This window comes from Pezoporus wallicus, unplaced genomic scaffold (assembly GCF_028554395.1).
Source record: "Pezoporus wallicus isolate ANWC-B61680 ecotype Strahan unplaced genomic scaffold, APGP_CSIRO_Pwel_v1 contig_4166, whole genome shotgun sequence".
NCBI classification, from domain to species: Eukaryota; Metazoa; Chordata; class Aves; order Psittaciformes; family Psittacidae; genus Pezoporus; species Pezoporus wallicus.
Window position 1 is genome coordinate 100,218 of NW_026637685.1, and position 22,436 is coordinate 122,653.

General features: G+C 38.0%; 1 protein-coding gene across 2 annotated transcripts in view; it reads left to right on the plus strand.

Moving 5' to 3' along the window:
- TMEM163 (transmembrane protein 163) overlaps nucleotides 1–22,436 on the plus strand; it is a 98,488-nt gene that overhangs the window by 51,371 nt on the left and 24,681 nt on the right. For both annotated transcript variants that reach the window (XM_057407182.1, XM_057407181.1), the window contains 2 exons: nucleotides 6,110–6,153; nucleotides 7,170–7,261. In XM_057407182.1, coding sequence (XP_057263165.1) covers nucleotides 6,110–6,153; nucleotides 7,170–7,261 — 136 coding nt within the window. The remainder of the gene's footprint in view (nucleotides 1–6,109; nucleotides 6,154–7,169; nucleotides 7,262–22,436) is intronic.

Genomic DNA, 22,436 nt, shown 5'->3' on the forward strand with positions numbered 1-22,436 from the left:
GTCCAAGCTGTTACATGTTTGGGGATACACGTATAAAATAAGAAGCTTCCAAGGATCCTTTTAAGTCAGATAAGCATTTACAAACCTTCACCTCAGTCTTCTAACTTATTCTGTTAACTTCAGTAAAACCTTCTTGAAAGCAACTGGCCAAATTCCCAAGAATAAATTCTTTATGCTGTGTAGAACCTGAATACTTCTCTGGTAGCTTTGCTTCCAGTCAGTAAAACACAGAAGATGGGAGAAATTTTGCCTTCGCAGAGTCTCCTGGGTCATTAAATCCAGATAATCTTCACTTGGATAGAGTGAGTTAGAAATCTTTGCCACTGGGCTTTAGAAACAGCTGTTAAGTATGTCTGATATCACTCAACATTTCTGGTCATTGGTAGCTTTTTTTTAGCCAAAGTACTACTTATTCCTTGTCTGTGTCCAGGGCCAAATGGCTTCCTTTGGTTTTGGAAACTAGTTTCGGGCTCAAAATTGCAAAGCCTGTGGACTATAGGTATATATATATCTGCAAAATCTTCTGCGGTTAAGTGTGCAGTTATGGGTATTTGCAGCATTCTGGACCCTTTCAGTTGTTATATTTGGAGTTGGGGAATCAATAATACATAGTTTCATTAAAAGACAGTGTCCTTTAATGTCATTGCACTGAGTTATTTGGGTGATTCAAGTGACCCCATTTGAAATATAACAGATTAAGCTATGCACTCTGTTGAGTTAGAGAGTTTGTGTTGTGTACCTAGAAGAAAAACTAGTATGTTTTGTATAGACCTTCAAGTTTTATTGTTCCTATTCTTAAATTCAAATGTATGCATTTAGTATCCTGATAAAGCTCAACTGCAGCTATGACATATGGGCCTTCTTTTAGTTCCTGCCCCCTGGGAAGCCAAAACTCAACAAAAATACCACTTCTTCTTTACTTGGATTCATTTCCATTCTTTTTTTGAGATGATCTTGTTTGAAAACATAAGGTTGGCACTTGAGAAAGGAAGCATGGGAGTGTGCAAAACAGTGGGATGCCGGACAGGAGGGGTCCTGCTTTCCCCCAGCACTGGCACTGCAGTGCACTGCTCTGTCTGTGTGTGTCTATCATTCAGTGTTTGCTTGGGGTATTCTATATTACTAGTACATTCTTGGGGACATGGTTTAGTATGAGGTGTCCCTGCCCATGGCAGGGAGGTTGAAACTTGATGATCTTAAGGTCCTTTCCAACCCTAACTATTCTATGATTCTCTGATATGTACATTGTTATTAAATAATAGAGTCACTTGTTTGTCAAAGATCTCAGTCCTTTAAAAAAAATGTGAAGGAAAAGATAAAGCTGTTTAATAGTTTTGGTGGGGTTGCACTTTCTTTTTGAAGGAAGTGAGTTGTAAATCCTAGGCTCCTTAGTTGTGTTGCTTTTAGAAATCATTTACATTTAGAAATCAGAGGTTCCAGCCCTGTCTGTAGTCCAGGAGATACTAGAGACACACTGGAAAATACAGTAACTGTTCATTACATGTTGATGCAATTATAAACTGGGAAATGAGCTGAAGATTTGGTATATATAGGGTTGGTCAATTTTGCCAGTGACTTTGGGTTAGAAATACGGGTGTGGAAATATGGCACTGATGGATAGCACTGGGTCTCCTCACGTAGATTAGATGCCTGGCAGACTTGTTTCTGAGGCATTGGATGTTGAGCAGCCATTTGTAGCTGCTGTGCTGAATGCAGAAATTTTGAACATGTGCACAAAAATCCTAAAATTTTGGGGTGGGGAGGAGGTGCCTGGGGAAATGCATGTGTACCTCTTGGTCCTGGTCAGTAGCTTTTTTTACAAGTATAAATGGTATTCGAGTCATGTCTTTGCCTTTTCTTTGCCTTCAGTTGTGAGGGAATTTTAGAAAGTATTACTCATTTGGTTTTCTCTTCTTGGAATGGATTTATTTTGAAATATTTGTTGTAACATTAAGTTTTGATGTTTTGTCAACACTGGGCAATGAAAACAGACTGTATTTCAGTTTCCCTTCTGATTCAGCACAATTTCCAGTTTCTCTTTCTTGTCATTCTGTAAAACCTGCAAGAATATGCATGGTAATTTATGTAGAAATAAACCCAACACTTTCACTGGTGTTCAGATTGCCTGCCTGATTTCTGCGAAGTGCAGGTCATGTACTTTGAAGGTATGACATTTTATGTCCTGACATCCAGACGTCTCTTTCAAAAAGACTAGTTTCAAAGCGAACATGATGGAGTGATTGTCCCATCAAGAGGAGCTCCCTAAAAATAGTTCTCTCCTCTGAGTAGGTATGAGATTTTCATGACAGGTGGGGGAGCTGTTTGTATGTACCATCTCTTGTTTATAGCCACACTTATCCCAAACAAATGGGAGACATGGAGGCAGAGTTTATTTCCTGTCCTGTTTCTTGCCTGCTACGTTTGTGCAGAAAGGTACCAGACTGCTCTCTGAATACAGCGAAGGAGATGAGAGGCTCACGGTCACTGCAGGGTCTGTCTCTCCAGGAACACATTTTAGATGGATCAAAGCTGTTGAAGGCTGGTGGGAGCCTAGATGGCTGAAGAGTTAAACTGAAATGATTTTTAGGGTTAAGGCCCTAATTAAATGATTTTTCTGAGGGACATGGAAATGAATAAAACCCTTAGTTTGTTGAGGGTAGAATGTGTGGAAAATGAGGTATTTTTCTTCATTTGGAATCAGTTTGGAACAGGTGTAGGAATTATAGCAAAATCTGACCTATAGTTTGGCAGACTTCACAGATTGATGTTGCTGTGCAGGTGGAGGCAGTGGTAGATTTGCAGCTTACTGTTCTGGCTCTATTTTTAGTATTTGCTTGCAAATTCCATTTACAAATATTAGGAAAATGCATTAGGATTATCTGCCTCATTGTAGAGGTAATAAAATGCCAGCCAATTTAGCCAATAAAATAGCTAAAAGCAGGCTCCCACTGTCATGGCCGTGTAACTGCTAAAAGTACAGTGGCTCCACAGGATTTTCAAGGTGCCTGTTCTGTTCTTTACTCATTGCTTGTTTCCCACCATTGTACTTATTGTACTGATTCAATATGAAGATTAAAGAAGATTAGTTTTTATTTGTGGGTTTGTTTTTTTTTTTTTTGTGGTTTTTTTTTTTTTTTCCCTCAGGGCTCTTTTATTTTACATCAGAGGCTCATCTGGGAATAACTGAAAATATGCGCTGAGAATAAGGAGGGTGAGGGTTCAGCAAAAGCTCTGTGATACATTTCCTGCAGTGCTGTACATGGATATGCTGATCCTGGAGCACAGCTGTGGTTCTGGAGGCATAAGGACCACTGGTTATTCCTTTGGCCAGGGATCTCAAGTGCTTGGATGCTAAGAAGGACTTCCGTAGAAGTCCCTTCAGCTTCAGTGCCTAGAATGGAAGGCAGTCATCATCGTTAGAGGATACAGTCAGTCTGTGTCAACCTGTATTGAGTGATATACCCTGTAAGCCAATAGAATCATAGAATGGTTTGGGTTGGAAGAGGCCTTGAAGATCATCTAGTTTCAACTTCCCTGCCATGGGCAGGGACACCTTTCACTAAATCAGGTTGCTTAAAGCCCCATCCAACCTGTTGTTAACCACTGCCAGGGATAGGGCAGCCATAGCTTCTCAGGACAACGTGTTCCAGTGTCTCACTACCCTCAGTGAAGAATTCCCAATACCTGTTCTAAATCACTCCTCTTCCAGTTTCAAGCCTTTTCTCCTTTCCCTAAAACTAACTGCCCTTGTAAAAACTCCCTCTCCAGCTTTCTTCTAGGTCCTTTTAGGCACTGGAAGGCTGTTCTGAGGTCTCCCTGGAACCTTCTCCAGGCTCTCAGGAACAACCCCATCTCTCAGCCTGTCTTCATAGGAGAGCTGCTCCAACCCTCTGATCCTCTTCATGGCCTCCTCTGGAATCACTCCAACGGGTCCATGTCCTTCTTATGTTGGGGGCCCTGCATCTTTACACAGAACTTCAGGGGTGATCTCACAAGAGCAGAATAGAGGGGCAGGATCACCTCCCTTGACCTCCCTTGAAGCATGATGGTCATGCTTCTTTTGATGCTGCCCAGTATACGGATGGTTTCTGGGCTGCAAATGCACATTGCTGGGTCATGTTGATCTTCTCATCAACCAACACCCCCAAGTCCATCTCCTCAGGGTATGTAAATAAACAATATAAAAACCCTATTTTTCCAGTGCTAAAATGGTCGTTACTACTTTTATTATGGCCTTGTACGCTACAAGTTGTTATTGTAGAGTACCAGGCCTTGGAAAGTCTTTCCTCCAGTTGTATTCACTATCTAGCGAAAAGGTTTAAGCAGACTTGCAACACTGTTAGTTAATACTTCATTACCATTTTAGATAGCTCAGGTGAAACAGATTGTTTGTTAATGCTATGGATATTCAGTGTCACAAATCATAATAATAGAGACTGTTCTCTCATGTTAAAACCTTATACTGTAAAGTATGCCTTCTAGAATACTCTTAAGGTGTGGCTATCTGTACTTCATCACCCTTAGAAATTATGTATTCATTTTTAAGGGAACCATAGAGTTAATTTGATTTAAGTTTGGATTAGAGTGGGGAGAAAAGCTGACAATTTAATAAAATCTGAGGAGCTAATTCTGCTACAGAGGCAGGCTAGAAGTAGGAGTATAAATGTGGCTTTGAACTGCAACATATGAAAGCAGTAATGACAGGAATATTGCAAGCATGTGTGTACCTGTGAATGCCCATACCTATTTTTTTGATGCAGCTTCTGTAGGTTTTGAAACTGTATGCCTCTAAGGAGGCATGCAATTTGGTAGGTAATATATTATTATGCAGTGAAGTGTTCAAATTTGTAGCTGGATCACTGAAAGCTAGTATCAGCTTGTCAAGTGTAGCTCTTGCCAGGCAAGTCTGGCCAAGAAATATAACTTCATTTTTCACCTAGGAGATGAAGTGTGGGAAATCATGGTTTAACAGTGAGAGGGAGATGTAAATCCATACTGTTTCAGTACTCTTCAACGTTGAGCAAATGGGAATCTAGAAATGAACTTGACTTCTCTATGTGATTTAGCCAACTGTATTAATAAAGTCCAAATATTTGTGATGTCCAGAAGACTTGTGGCCACAGTTAGGTCTTAGATCAGTAAGAAAAGGGTTATTTCTGCCAAGTTTTTAATTTCTGTTTATCCAGATAAGTGTCACAGAACTGCAGCTTGCTGTTACTGAAAAGAACAATCAAACCGTAGCAGCTCCGTTCTGCCAAGCTGTTCTAATGAATACTGGAATACTGAAAATTAGATATTGTGTTTGTCAGTCTGAGATTGACAAAGTCATTGATGAGTCTGGTCCTTTTTTTTCAGTTTAAGTATTTTTATTTTTACAGAAATGTATTTTTCTTAGTAAGTTAGTTAGTATCTGTTCATAAAAGAGTAGTAAAATTAATCCTTTTGGGCTTTATCCCAAGCCCTCTTAATACTGGAACTGGAGTGCTGTGTGTTTTATTCAGGGAGCACAGGTTCTGTTAGTCCTGTTCTCACTGGACAGTCTGCAAAACACTGAAGGCTGGAGCTGCTCAGTGCTTGAGAGCTTGACACAGCCACGATGTTGCTTGTAGCCTGTGAGAGTTCCAGTTAGATGAAGTCCAGCAAGTGGTCTGTTCTGTTGCTGCCTGCTTCTCACCTGGTATTCCTCTGGGCTACTGGAAGGTACCTGCCACAATACCTCCTAGAATTTGGAACTGTGAGATGGTAAAATTAGGTTGCATGGAGTAAAAGTGATGTTAGACTCTGATGGATTTTTGAAGCAATTCTTGGGGCTGTGTGAATTGCCCTTGTGGGTTTTGTCAAAAAGGTGGCAGTCAAAGAGTCTGGATAGGCCTTCATAGTTTTGTGTCAGCCATCTCGGGTGGACTTTTGTGCCTAACCAGGGCAGAGAGAACTGTGATAAATGTTAAGTTTTCTGATAGTTTGAGGTTAAGGTTGGGTGATTCTGATGGGAACTGGGTGACACTAAGCCCATATGTTGAAAATAGTTTTGTAACTCGGATGGCAGAAGAAGAAGAAAGGATACAAAAAAGATTTAAAGTGTTTCTAAATAATATTTCCTTTCCTTTAGCTGTCTCCGTAATGAGATACAGTGCATCATCATTTGGATTTGCTGTAAGTAAAGATACAATTTAAATACCCTCTTATTTTTTTTTCTTCCCCATCCCCCCCCCTCCCCCCCGTAGAATACTGTATTTTTCTTGTTAAAAGTTCATGGCAAGGTGTGTGAAGTCAATGATGGATTAGATAAAATATTGTTGAACTCACACCTTGTAAATGATATTAAAGATGCTTTGGTTACACTTTTTCAGTTTCTGACTACTAAGTCTTATGTTGAAGTTAATACCAATGCTTACATCTTGTCATTGATAGATACTATCCACCAGATATGTTTTTTATTTTTTTGTTCTACAAAATCAGCTTATTTAGTTTTGTTATTTAAGCTGAGCCAAATTCTAAAGTTCCCTTCTGAACTCTGTGTATCCCTTTTCCGACTGAAGTCTATGGTAAAACTCTAGTTGACTTTAGGATGACAGCTTTTATCTCCAGTAGCTGCCATGACTTTCTTGGTCAGTGACAGAGGAAAGAATTCCTAATGTGAAGTAAAATGACTGGTGTAAAATAATTTGTCTTTTGCTTTCAAATTTGAAGGTTATATTGACTCTGTAGAAAGTTTGACTTAAGAACGAAAATTCTTACAATGGACAAAACCTTCTACTGCAGAAAATTAATTCTTTGCCAGAAAAAGAAATGGTTGCCACGCATTTTCAAGCACTTGTTTTTTTTTTTAAAGAGTCTTTGCATAAGAATCATATTAGTATTATAACTCTCATGGTGTCACAATGGCAGACTGGTGGGGTTTTTCTTTTTCGTAATTTCTCCGGAGGTGATGGATTACAAATAAACATTTTTTAATCCCTTGATTGACTTCTTGAGCTCTGAGGTGTATAACTGGGCAATAAAACATGGTGAAGCCATGAAGATAAATTTAATAAATGTAAATTCTGCTTTCATTAGAATTGTTTATTTGAAGCTGCTTTCTGCCCGTGCAGCAGGATAGTAAATGCATTCCTACTAGTACAGGGTACATTTAATGGTCCACAAAACAATTGACTCTGTGTCTCTTTCAGTTCGATGCTACACTGGATGTGTTGTCTTCAGCAATAGTTTTGTGGCGTTACAGCAACGCAGCTGCTGTGCATTCTGCACACAGAGAGTACATGTAAGTACACTTAATTACATTTGGCTTTGGTCGAGGCCTGCAGAGCTTTTGCTGTCAAGCTGTGATGCTATATATTCCAGAGCTTTGACAAAAAACATTTTGTCATGTCAGCAAGTATTCTTTCCTTCTGCCAACTTACTGTTTGGTCCCAAGCATGCAGGCTTTCCTTAGGCAAACCTCCCTGTGACTGTGATTTTCAGGGTTTTTTGTTAGCCAAGATAGTAATTGCTAGGGATTCACATTTTTTTTTTCCTTGCAGCATCTGTATCAAATGAAATATATTTACAATCTGTAATGGATATTAATTTTTTTTTCATCTTACTCCATTATTCTTACTAGATTATGTTTTTAAAATTTATGCTTGTATATCTGTGCTTCCCTTAACAAGATTAGAATATGAACCCCTTCTTTTCTGAATGTAAATTTCTTCAATTGCTGATGATGTTATCAGAAGTTGAGGTTACAGAACATCTGTGAAGATTGAGCCTGTATTAGTGATAAGAGAGTAGGGTGACACAGTTTATTATAACTGCTGTACAAACAACGAGACACACCCTTTTTGTTACAGAACTGTCACTGTTTTGGTCAGTAAGAGTGTATCAATACTTATATATCTTATTTATGGAACAAAGTATATGCTTGCAAAGTAAGCATATTTAATGCTTGCTATAGGGCTCCTATGGAAAAAAGTCTTTTAATTTGCAGTGCAGTATTGAACACATTGGAACTTGTGCTCTGCTTCAGTGTTCATTGTGCAGCATTTCTGTAGGCAATGCATGTGGTAACTGAGAACATCAGGTGGAGATTGGCTCAAGAATTATTCACACTAGTGCATAAAGAAGATTTTAATCTCCTACTCAAATTTGGGGTACATCTAGGTGGAGAATTGCAGTACACTTACCTGCTTTGGTTTTGTTCTCTGCTGCCATTGCTGGCAGTATCCCATCTGGCTTGTTTAAAGATAGTTCATCTATCTCCTGGAATGGACTACTGTTTTGCAATAAAGAAGTCCCTACTACAGGAAGGGAAGCCTGATGAAACTGAGCTACATAACTGGTAGGATAAGTTAAAAAAAAAACCCCAAACCCAGAAAAACCCCAAAATAAATAAATAAAAAAACCCACCACACATACACAAAAAAAAAAAAAGCAAAAAAAAAAAAAAGCCACACAGAGTGTGTGAGATTATGTCTTCATAATCCTTCCCTAAAACCCAAGAAAACAGTAAGCAGTAATTTTACATGCATCATACATTAACTCAGGCTCATGCAACAGCTTGTCAGTGCTTTGTGTTCCTTTCTGGCAGGGCTCCATACATAACAGTTTGGAATAAAAGGCCAAAGAAGATTGATGTGACATTGATTCATAAAAATAAATCCAGAACTGTGTGATTAAAATTGGTTTTCCTGCACAATTTTGGAGATTTTAACAGATATTTCCTGATTATTTTGCTTTTGTGGGCGTCCACAGAGATTCCTGTCAACATTCAATTAACATATTTTTGAAATCTCCTTCTGTTGGGCTTTTTCAAGTGAACCTTGTAAAGTACTTTATAGAGAAAATGAATCCCAATACAAAAGAGGCAGCACCATATCCCTACGGCTAAGCCAGTAAAGTGAACAAGCAAAGCAGCAGACATATTTTTCTGCTTTTTATGCTCATTTTTAATTTGCTTTCATATAGTCCCTCTGCTTTACATAAGGCTAAATTAAGTCAATGAAGTACTTGCCATGCCCTCTAATTGAAGACAGCTAAGGTTGCTCAATGAGATCAGTACTGCGTGAAAGAGTGTTACCATATGCTAGGAATATGAATCACTGGATAAGCAGTCTGGTTATCCCTGCGTTCCTAGAATCGACAGGAAAATCATCATAGTACGGACAAGTAAAGGGATGGTTGTGTCTCTTAAGGCAGTTCTTAGTGTGTCAGATTTTTGAGGGAGGCACACTTCTAATTTCCTGTTGTGTTTAATCAACGTCTTGCTTGAAGGACTGAATGTAATTATTTTTCCTCTATGCTGGGCAAATGTTGCATGACTCTTCTTGGCTGCTTGCTAACCTTGAAATCTTTGTGCCTATAGCCACACCTCATCTTTCACATTCCTTGTTTTGTGCCAGTGCGTCAGTGAAGAACTCTGCTCTCAGACTACTGGACAGTTTGGTGAAATTCGTGTACGTGCTTAGGTCATGCTGTGCATTATTCCCGTTTCTGTGTGGCTAGCTGTCCTTTGCCTTAGTGCTGGAGCCTTAGTGCAAAACTTTAGGTTTCTGCCAAAGCATTACTACTGTTTACCAGAATAAGGTGTCCCAGAGTGACTTCAGTTTAATTGTTTACTTATAGGGCTTTCTTTTATTGGTTTAAATATTACATCTGTCTGTGTATCCTAACATGTTTGAAAATAATGTGAGCTTCTTACAAAGGCCAAGTGGAATTGCCAGTTACGTATTGCAAAGTTATAAAACTTCCTGTTTCATAAACTTGACAACAAGAGATTGAGCCAAAATCTGTTGAAATTAGTGGAAAGCCTGTCACGGAGGGGCATCATTAGATCAAATCCTAACTGTTGGACATCGTTGAGCGAGAACGTAAATATAGAATGAAAAACAGAATTCCAGAAAAAGACACAGATAGTACATTCTGACTCAGATTGTGCCATGAATTAAATACTTACACTAAAATGCTAAGATGCAAAGGAACTGTGTAATCTTACTTAAGATGTAGCCATATGGAAGCTAGAGATGCGATGTTTCATGGGCTGGTACTCAGAATGAACAGTAGAAAACTGTTTGCTGTGCCAAGTCCTTCTAAGCTGAACCAATACATTTCCATTTGACTTCAGGGGAGCTGTAATGCTGAAACGATCATGAAAATTTGTCCTGCTGAATTTGATTGAGTTGAATGGATTTCATTTTTACTAGATCATTTGATTTCTCTCTTTTTCTGGGGCAAGATGAGAAGGTACTCCTTTAGTGTAAATATGACCAGAGTTGCACAGTGTACGTCTCTGTTGATTCTCAAGTGGTTCATATGTAGTAACTGGGAAATATATTTTAACTTGCCTCTGCAATTTGCTCTTCTTGAAAATTCTTTGCTACTGATGGCCTGAGAAGCTAAAGTTGGCAGGCTTTTCAAGGTTTTTATTGATGGGAATTTCTCTTAAGTCATCATGGAAAGATATATCTGATTATGTTAAAGGTATGTCTTAAATTATGATAAAATTATGACTTTTTTTAAAAAATTTATTTATTTATATACCAAGTGGCTTTGAAAATATAATGATTTTCAGCAGGATCAGGTCTAAACCACTGTAAGGTTGTAGGCCATATGAGACTGCTTTATTCTGCCTAGCTGGCTCATTAATGAAAGGGTGTGTAGGAGTAGGAGGAATATTTGATGTGTTTTGGTACTTTTCAGATAGTTTTACACTTCGACATCTTTTTATTTTGGCTGTCAAATAAAGATGGTAAAGCCAGGTTAAAGCATACATTTTCATGTATTTTTAGTAGGGCTATTGAAAGAATTGTAGTCCTTGAGGCAAGGCAAGAATTGGGAAGGACTGCTGGTATCTAGGAAGAGAATCAGAGTACATCGTTCACGAGCACTTGATTTGCTCGGTGTGATCTGCTGCGTTGCAAGTTAACATGCAGGAAACTTTGAGGTGTTGAATTGATCTTCAACAAAGCAATGACCAAGAAATCCAAGAAAGGAGTGCTGAAATAACTTGAAAAATAATTTTGACTCTCCACAAAAGATGAAAACTTACAACAGAAATAAAATTTTTGCAATTCCCTATTTTTCTTCATACGAGGAGAAACTAAGAGGTAATACTGTGATGTAACTGATAAATTAGAGACTGTAAAAATGCAGTAGACTCACTACTCATGCACTTCAGCCCAGGTATAGTCTATTACTTCATTGTAAGAGTTTTGTGCAGTGCTGTGCCATAGAATGGCTGGGCTAGGCAGGCACCTCTAGAGGTCACCAGTCCAATCCATGCTCAAAGCAGGATCCATTAGGGCAGGTTATCAGGTTAAAGGTGTGAATTCAGTCTTCTATTTTGTTTTGAACACTGATTTGTTCATTGAACAATGGTTTGAACATTGAACAAACACTGAACCGTTCAAGATGTGCAGAGAAATCTGAATGCTCCGCATAATCAGAGTACAAATACTCTTGAATATTCTGTCCTTTAGTAAATCTTTAGTAGCATAATAGTTTATTGGACTGCTAAAGGAAATCTAAATTTGTTGTAGAAAGAAATATATTAAAACTGATGTGGTAACTGTCATGTGCATAAATAAACCCAGTAAATAGCAGTAGAAGTAATTTTTTAATAGCAGACTGAAGCAATAGGGACCTGGAAAAACATCTCATGAGAGGTTGAACTAGTAACTAGCTGTAAAAAGGGCAGCACTTTGATCTGAGAAAATGAGGAGTGAAGGAATTAGATTGGAGTTCTGGAACTGTGTGTGAGGACAAAGTGAGAAATACCACTAAAAAAAGGAAAGATTGAGAAAACAGAATACAAGCTTCAGACACACAGCCTTGTGAAAAATCTGGAAAAGATGGAGCTTTTTATAGGTGGTTGGAAGGATCTCAAAGCTGTGAATTTGATTCCTTCTGCTCAGGAAAGCAGGATTTTGCTCAGGTTATGTTAATAGAATTAGTTGGCAGCCTTCTCAGGTAGATGGAGTAAGTGGACTACTGCTACTTCTCAGGCTATAAAGCAATATCCCTATTGCTACATTACAGAGCTACAGTCTTGCATTTCTGTACCACGTAGCACAGGACTAGTGCAGGACTGAGTTACCTGCTTTAGCCTATAGGATCCCTTGCACCTAGGTTTTTTTTGGCCGCTGGGTTTGGTCTGAACTTGTATGTTCAGTATTGCAAAAATGTAACTTTGTATGTCATATTTAACATAGTGATTCTTGGCAATAGTATTTGGTATTATTTTGTTGATGGTACCAAGTTAAATTCTGTGGTTCCGAAAAACCGGTCTGTCAACATCTGTTTTTCCAGTCAACATTTTTCTTTCCCGTGCCAGAGTAAATGGGAAACCTTACTCACACTCTTCTGCCAAGAACAGAAAGCTCACATTTCTTTCACTCTTTATTGGTTTTGGTGGTTTTGTTGTTGTTGTTTTGTTTGTTTGGTGGTTGTTGTTGTTTTTATTGTCTATGACAGACTCCAGCTAGTCTTTCTTTTATTACTGTAATAAGAAAATTTAATTGTGCTCTATGTTGCCATGACATAATACATCATGAATGCAGATGTATTTTTTCCTTATATTGGTGAAGCTGTCATCCAAAACATTGGCAGTAATATTAAAATAAGAAGAACTAGGTAGAGTCTTCTGTGTGGCAGACAAAGGTGCAGGTATCTGTCATACCTCCACCTGCTGCTGAGAAAGCTTTTTGCCAGGAAAAAATAGTCATTCCTATCCTAAAATAGGAGAAAATAGCCATTCCAAATCCTAAAGGGGGCCTACAAGAACACTGGAGAGGGACTTTTTTAAAAGCAGGTAGTGGTAGGACAAGGGGAAATGGCTTTAAACTGAAAGACGGTAGATTTAGATTAGATAAAAGGAAGAAGTTATTTACTGTGAGGGTGGTGAGACACTGGAATAGGTTGTCCTCAGAAGCTGTGGCTTCTCCATTCCTCAAGTGTTCAAGGCCAGGTTGGACAGGGCTTTGAGCAACCTGGTCTAGTAGAATGTGTGCCTGCCCATGGTAGGGGGTTTGGAACTAGATGGTCTTTCAGGTCCCTTCTAACCCAAACCATTCTATGACTCTGTGATCCTTGGTGGGGCAGTGTCTGAATCTGGTATGCTGTTTCTTTGTAAGTAAGGTGATACTTTACTTGGAACAGGAGGTGGCTTCAGTTATTTCTGCTCATCTATTTGTTTTGCATATCTTCTCTCACCTTATGCTAGATTTAAAAACAGCAGGTTAAGAATTGGGAATGTCTTGCAGTCTTTGCAGCTTTGTAATCAGCCATTATCTAAAAACTTTCTATGTGTCTGTTACTCACTTTCATCTCCATGCATCTCCTGTGGCAGCTGGATTTGATAGTCAGAATGATGAACCCATTGGCCAAGTGAAGAATGCCTTCCCTGAAGTTTTAATTCTTGATAAATTCTTAAGTTATGGGGAGAATGAACTGATACTCTCATCAGTTTTGGCATCCAAAGGAGCACAACTCTGAGAGCTTCATCCAAGAATTTCTAACGTAGTTTGAACTAAAAAGCAACCTCTAAATAAATTTACTCTTGAGGGATGGAGTAAATCAGAAACCTGTCTTATAATTAGCATGTTGGATGCAACAATTAGAAAATCTGTTGCATCCTTTACTGCCCTACCCTGACGTTTAATTAAGCTCAATGATAAAGATGTACATCTTATTTCTAATCTATGTGTATATATATATGCATATATATATATATATATATATATAACTTCAGTATATAAGCACTCAGCATTATTGTGCCTTTTTTTGTCTGATGAAAGAACCAGGCTGTGGTTCATTGGGGTCCTCAGTTGTTGAACAACTCTAGGAATATACTATGTGGATATCTCTATATAAGGATTACCCATTTCTTAAGGATATGTAATGAAGAAAGGAAGGAAAGGAGGAAACAAGTATATTCTGACTCTTTCCTAGGACTTCATGCACCAGTGAAACTTTCAGCTATTTAACAGTATGACATGGGAATTAGGCTATTTAAAAACATTTTATAAAGCATATTAATGATATCATTATACAATTTTATATATACATATGTATTATAATTTTATAATACCCAATGACTACAACACTACCAGTGTACCAATACTTTTCCTTGGTTGCTTGATAGCCTCCTGGCTACATCTCAGTTATCTTTTCACAGACTATGCCCTGCTTTGAGTTTTTGGTTGTAAGTAGCCTCTTCAGGTAAATGGGCAGTGCAGTAAGCAGGCATATTACTGTTTCAAGTGCTGCCATATGGACATGTATCAAGCAGAAGGGTACAGCTTTGAACAGTTTTTCTTTTATAACCTTACATCTTGGGCATGTGACCTTTGAAGGAGCCTAGACAAGTAATTAGAAACCCTTATCAGTTGCTTAATTACCTTCTTTCTGGAAGTTAGACTGAAGTAAACAGCAATAATAAAATCATCTGTACAACTCTGTGTATGGTAAGTACACACCATTCGGAATTGAATATACCTGAAGGAGCTGCCCTTTGCTGTGATATTCCTGTTGTCTTGTGGATAAATATTCCTTTGACATCTTGTTCTTTCTTTACTTACTGGCATGATTCATTTTTAGAAGACAGGGGAGGTTGTTATGTACATGGTATCCTTCTTCAGTTGCTAGGGAAAAGTGCTGCACTGCTTCATGAATGATACCTTACTGCTTTGTACTATGTTATGTCTTCAACCTGCAAATTTACTTTTGCTCTATAGTCTCTTGTCCAGTTGCTTATGGTCTAATACATTGCATTCCGGGGGCTTTCATCTTGCCAGTGATTTTTGTTTTGAGTGTGTTGTGGTTAAAGCCCAGCCAGTAACTCAGAACCACGTAGCCATACACTCACTTCCCTCCTTCTTTCTCCCCCCAGTCCCACAGGGATGGGGAGGAGAATCGAAAGAATGTAACTCCCATGGGTTGAGATAAGAACAGTCCAGTAACTAAGGTATAACACAAACCACTAGCGCTACCACCAGTAATAATAATGATAAGGGGAATAACAAGGGAAGAGAATAAAACCGCTCACCACCCACTGACCAACACCCAGCCCAACCCGAGCAGCGATTTGGGCCTTCTGGGTAACTGCCTCCAGTTTATATACTGGGCATGACATGCTGTGGTATGGAATACCTCTTTGGTTAGTTTGGGTCAGGTGTCCTGTCTCTGCTTCCTCCTGGCTTCCTGTGCCCCTTCTCACTGGCAGAGCATGAGACTGAAAAGTCCCTGATCAGAGTAACCATTACTTAGCAAGACCTGGAAACACAGGTGTTATCAGTGTTGTTCCCAGGCTGAAGGTCAAAAACACAGCACTGCACCAGCTACTAAGGAGAAAAAATGACTGCTCCTGCTGAACCCAGGACAGAAGCTAACCAGTTGAACTGCCCTTTATTATTGCCTTGTGAGAATTCTGTAAGGAGCCATCACCATTGCCACCTCCTTCAGAGCCATGTCAGTGTGTCTACTGGGCAAATGTGGGGAGTTAGTGGCTGCTGAGTTTGTGTAAGGTCTTTGTTCTTACTGAGAAAATGTGATGACAGGTGAGACCCTAGACAGAGTGAGCCCCTCCTTCCAAAGTAATAGTAACCCTTTTTTCTGTCTTGCTTATGTTCAGGTGACACCACTTGAGAATATTTACACCAGGGTTTAGTCACGGGCAGCCTCATGGAAGTAATATTGAATATATATGTATTACATTTAGGCATGCAATATGGGGATTGTGACATATCCTACTCTTGCACCCAAAGATTAAAAGAATTAGAAACCACCATTTACAGGAGGGAATGGCTGCCAGATTAGGTCTGGCTCTTCTTTCTTTTCCTCTGATTCAAATAAGAGAGTGTACTGATCTGTATGGTTATGCAGAGTATATTCTCTCTTGGTTCGCAGAGTTAACCCCTCTCCCCAGATTTTCAGTATTAGTACTGTATTTAAATTTTCATCTGCAGATTGGCTCTGCTGTACTGATTAGCCCAACTAAATGAGCATTGTCTATTCAGGTAGGGTTGAATGAAAATAATCCTCTCAATTCAGACCCAACATACCAGTCACATTGAAAAAAAAACTGTGAATAATTTTGTCTATGCCATACGTAGGAAAGACATTTGAAGCACAGATGGCAAAATCTGCAGCTACACACAGTTCAGGGGAAACCTCTGTGGCTGGAGGAAAAACATTTTTTGTGATGAGTGGATGGAATAGCCAAGTGATCTGGAAAAATGTCAGATGCATGGAGATAGTTTCACAGCTATTTGCAGTTTGTAGGCTATCTCTGCAGGCCTTGTTTAGTTCTCTCTGCCTGGAATCAGTCTTCACATGGCACATGCATGTCTCTCCTACCCAGTAGAGAAGAGTGCAGAGTCTGCAAAATAAGTGTACCCCTATGCTTGGATATCTGCTTTATAGAAGGAGAAATATAGTTTATTTTTAACCACACTGAAAATTTCAAAGTCATTATTTCTTCTGGAGTATTTAGCTGAAATACTACATCCAAGTACAGAGCTGGTTAGAAATTTTAGTGGTGCTTCGTTAGGCTAGCTTACTGAAACTGCATCATTTCTCTATAAACCCATTATCCTGTATTCAGGCAAAAGTGAAGCAATCATAAACTTTGCTCTTATTCAGGCAGACATGCATGTATGCATATATTTATGCATGCACACACACAATATCCTCACACATAGAATATATATTAAATATTAAATAGTAAATGTATATATTTATACATTCTAAAATCTGTTTCTAAATGTGTGGCATCTGTAGACTTGGCAATGTTTTTACTGAAGCTAGATCCCAAATCTATTTAATTTATGAAATCCTTTTCCTTCACTGGTAATTGATTAGGCAGTATTTGTGTATATTGCATAGTATTTACACAACATATCTATAAAAAATCAGGGATATGGTGCTCTGTATTGGAATGTTATAATCACCGTAAAAATTAATGTTACAGAAACTCTCAAAAGCCTTTAATTTCGAACTTCAGGGGGATGATAGAATTTCTGATTACCTTCACAAGCCAGGAGGGTGCTTAGAAGTCAGGTGTACCATAAGTGAAACTGTACAGTCTATGCAGACCTGAAACTAGAAAACAGGATGTAAGAGTTTTCAAAATCTCCAAGTTGTAGAAATGCCTATTAGCTTTTATTGGCAGGTACTTAATACCGGGAGAATCAAATTATTTATGGAACCAGTTCAGCTGCATGATTTTAAAGGATGTAAATACCCTGTTCTGCACTGACTAGTTGAACTCCTGAGGATAAAAAAAATTTTAGAAGGCCTGTAATGCTTTCAACACGAAGTGGATCCCTAGCATATCTAGTCTGAATCTCATATATAAATGGCATTTCCCCTCCATGTACTTTAGGAAGAGGTTTGAACATGTGATAACGTATAATATTTATTTGGCCTGTTACTTTATTGCATAATCTGGTTGGGTTTTTCTTTTTTTTTTTTTAATGGTGAGAAATAGGAGTAGCTGTAACAATGCTGATCTAGATTCTGGCAGTTGGGGGAGGATTATGGAACATGTATTTTGTTCTAGTGGTTTTGCAGATAAATATTTAGCAAGCCTAGTTTCTCCTTTATATCCAGCTTTGGAATCCATAGCCATGCAAAATTCATGAGTAATGGCACAGCACTTTAAGTGGAAAAATATAGGTTTCTTGTCTTCTTGAGTGTCCCAATTTATCTTTGTTTAAACAGGCTGACTGCCTCTCATCTAGAAGGAGTGTGGTGCAGATTATTGCAAGCTCCAAGTTACTAATGAAGGAACATTCATGGAATGTAATTTGTATTTGGTTATGGGAAGAAAGAATGAAAACAGAGTACCAGCAAAGTGAAGAGATATAAAAGGATTCCTGTCATGTGGCTAGACGCAGAAGACAATTGAGAGAAATGTACAGAGAGAAACAGAATCAGAAAGTGGATGACTACTGTGTGTTCAAAAATATTTTCCTAACTCCTGACGCAGCAAAAACTTCTTGTGTGTTTGCCTTGCGTTCCATGTGACTTCCCCTGAATGATTCCATACATGATACTCACTTTGTCATCCACTAATACCACTAAAATCCTTTCAGATCATATTGAAACAGGAATTAGCACATTTATAGTTTTTATTAAATTAATTAATATTATAATTCATTTTTTCTTACTTAAGCTCCAGAGGTTTCATTAGTGGATTTATCCAGAGATTAAATCCTGTATCCATCATAAACCCAATTTGCTCAGCTTTGCTGAAAAAGATCACATCGCTTCTGGGCTTAGAGCTCATGTTGCTCTTACTGGCCTACAGCTCATTTTAATGCTAAGCTACAGTTCCTTGGAAAGCAATAGTTTTAACACTACCTTTTCACTACAGCGGTGAAAACAGCCTGGAGAGTTTTTACCGTCTCCTTTTCTGTGGGCAATTAGGAGCCATTAGTTCTGAAAGATCTTGACAGAATCTGCAGAGATAAAGATTTTGTGAATAAAAGTTCATAGGATCATAGGATAATTCAGGAATGGAAGGAGCCTCAGGAGCTCACTTGCCCAGGCTCTTGCTCAAAGCAGAGTCAGCTGTAGGATAAGAATAGGTTGCTCAGAAATTTATCCAGTCAGGTGTTGAAAACTTCCAAGGATGGAGACTCTGCAACCTCTCTGGGCAAATGTTTTGCTTTTCTCATGATGGAAAACCTGTTTGTCTTAGAAAAATATATCATGATAACATTCTTAATAATCAAGAAAATACAGAATTAAAATGAAATAGAGTAAACTGGGTCTTGTAAGTTAACAGAATTACATGTAGAAATTAGGAGTATTATCTTTTATTTATAGTATCACAGCTGCCAGAGAATTGAGACAAAGATGAGGAACTGAAGTTTATTTTGATGGCAGCTTTGCAAATATGAGAGAATGTAAGACTCTAGTTTCTGCCTCAAGAATATTAATATAAACTATAATGGTTTATAGTGACTTTTCTCACAGATCTCTTCATCACACTTATATCTGTAACCGATGAAATTATTAAAATGTTTTCCATGAATAAGATAAATGATGTTTTCAATGAATAAGGTAAGTGATCCTCATACAAGAAATGTCTTACAATGAGAATAGCCAACCACTGGAACGGCTTCCCTAGGGACATGATAGAGTCCTCATCATGGGAGGTTTTCAAAAAAGCAGATGGACAGGGTGCTAGATCATCTCATCAAGGCTCCCTTTCCCATGAAAGGTTGGATTAGGTGATTTTTTTGAGGTCACTTCCAGCCTGGGCTGTTCTATGCTTCTGTGAGGTTCTTTACACTGGTAAAAGTAGTGAGAAACCACAAATAATCCATGTAATCGAAAAAGATCAAGTAATCTGAGATACAGAAATGGATAAACAAGGTGGGAAACTAGTTCAGTATTTGACAAGAAGGTTAATTTTTTAATATTGCCTTTTAGTTGTATCATATCTTAACAGAACTGGGAAGTAATTAGACTGCTTCTGATAATCTTGTTTTATTCCACATGGTGTCATCACATTTCAGGGACTATTTTAATGAACTTGAAGTGTGGTGGTAAAATAGGTTCCAGGATGTACCAGACATACTACCAAGTACATGAGACCTCTCTCTCTCTCTCTCCAGTGCCCCAAAACAACTGTCTCTGTGAGCTGCTAAGAGAAAGTTAACACATTTTTGCAGACTGTATTCATATGCATGGCTGATTTTTTCTGAATCCATAATTCTGTTGCACCACCTTTGCTGCAGGAGAGCAGATTGACTTGAGAGGAGTAATTACCAAGAGCTTCATTACAGACCCTCATTGGTAGTGTGTTACTGAGTTCCATTTGCCAGAAAGATAGCAGGGTGGTAATTAAAAAAGGAAGCTTCTTGCAGTGGCTGTTTTATAGTAACCAGCTGATATGAGAAAAACTGTCATCACTCACCCTTGTGTGGTTTCTCCCAGATATCTTTTGGGGTAGCAGATAGCAGAGCTTGTCACTGGGGGTATATTTGTAATTTTATAACAATTATCTATTTATTTTTTTACAACTGTTACAAAACAAGTAACCAAGAGTCTAAATCTGCAGTTTTAGTTGAGGCTGACTGCTGCTTACATAAAGAGCAGTCCCTTTGGCTGGAATGGGTTGACTCATGTAAAGAGTATTCAGTGTGGCAAGAACTGTGCTAAAGCTGAAATTGCTTTATTACACTGAAGATTAATCACCATAGAGATCTGAGTGAGGTTAATTGTTAGTTCTGTGGTGGAACTATGACAGAATTTAAGTCTTATCACTATCTATAGGAAATTGTAACAAATAATTACAAATATAATACAGAATTACAGATAAATCCACAAATTAGAAGGCTGGTTTGCTATTTCTACTAGATGCAAATGAATTGAATACTTGGACTTTTTCTCCTTAGGAAATTTTGTGATAAAAAGTGGAAAAAAAATGTTAACTTACTAATAGCATCTTGAAAATTGGCTGTTTGTGGAGGGGGAACCTTCTGAATCTCAGTACTTTTCATAGCTACTTGCTTAAAAACCATTAACTTATGCAAAGTAACAATTTTTTTGATTAAGGAAAAGACTATCATCTGCTTACAGTGATAGATTTAATTTTCTGGTTTACTTATGAGTTGTGAGAATTTGTCATCTACTTAAAGAATTGTGTCTATTAGAGCTCCATACAGGGGATGTGTTACAGAAAAGATGAGGTGGCAGCTGTATGTCATGTAATACAGTTACAGTCATCTTATTTTGATGAGTGTGAGTACAAATATCCAGGGCTGGTATAATACAAAATAGATATTTATAGGGCTGTCTAAATAGGTTGTAGTATTGGTTTTAGAAGATTGTCTTTTGGAGATTGTCAGGTTGTAGCACATCCAGAACCAACTTTTAGGCTGGTGACATGACTTAGTTCTTAGGATTTAAACATAATCATGTTTATGGATTTCACTAGAGGTGAACTAGCAGTAACTGAAGCTCAAAAGGTTCAGTCTTTGGGAGTTTTGAAACTCCAAATAATTTCATTCTCAGTGCATGAGGCTGTGGTACAACTGATTTGAAGTATGTTTCATCTGTGACAAAGTTATTTTAAAAAGTTGACAAAATTGATGAGTTCACTTTTTAAGACTAATTATTCTTTAGATTAGCTTCTGGATTCTCAGAAATACTGCATCAAGAATAGATAAAAAATATCTTTGGCCGATTGTGGTCAGCTATCAAGACCTACAGCAAACTAAAGAAGACTTGGTGGTTTTACTGTTATAATACTAAATTCTCTTTACTGTCAACTTAATGATATAGTGTTAATTACTCTTGCGTATCAAGTGCCATTGCTCTAAGGAAAAAAAAAAAAAAACCACCAAAAAAACCAACCAACTTTCAAAGTTTGAGCTTTAGTTTGCCTAAAAGTTGATTGTTGCCTGAATATCAGAGAGATGTCCTTACCTTGTCCTTTCTGAATTTGCCTGTTATTCTTTAAACCGTACTGCATTCTGAGAGATTCCAGAAAGTGTATCATTTCTGAAACTCAAATAATGGTTTTCCATTACCTTTTAAAATGTTTGGCTAAATTGTTTCTGTTTCACTTTCTTTTTAAAAGCAACACATTGCATGGAACTGAGGGAGGTTTCAGATTCATGCATTCTTCATTAGATCTTTTCTGTTGCCTGTCAAACCCATAGTGACCAGTGATTTTGTATTACAGATCTAGTACATCTCTAATAATGTAGTAGATATATAGTGGGAAGCTCTTATGCTAACTTGTGTAGAAATGGCTGTAAAACAAGTACGTGATCTTAGGTAGGTGCTGGAAGCGTAAGTAAGCGGCACTTGTGGCATAGCATACGTGGAGATCTGTTCGTCCTGGATGTCACTGGACAGAGTATCCTCATGGCTTAGCAGGAAGATACAAATGTTCTGGAATATGAGGACATAGGTGGACCACTGGTTACTCCAGAGTGTCTGAATCATTGATCATGGAGGATCTGGAGATTGAAGAACATTTATAACACTGTCATGATTCCAAGTCAGAGGTATCTGTGAAATCTACACTAGGTTGTCTGTCACACCTCACTTCTGTATTAACTCCTCTTTCGTTAAATTTTATGGGTGTTTCTGAGTTGACTTGAACTTCTTTAGAAATGGCAGTCTAATTTAATTAAATATTATTAATGAAATTGCATTTGCCAACAACCTCGGCACTAACATCCTTCATGTGAAGTTGAAAATACTATTTAGTTGCAAAGCGGTAACTGTTAGCAGATGGAAGTTAACAGACTTGTATGAAAGTTTTTGTTGTCTACTGGCTTGAAAATAAAGCAAGTTTACAGTAGCCACTTACAATTTCTTTAGTATGTACTACAGTTAAAATTTCAGATTAATTTTTGAAGTTTTTTTTTTGTAGTTGAATTTCATTTCTAGTTGAAGTTTGCATGATTTGCTTTCTAGATAGAAATTACTTTTCTGGC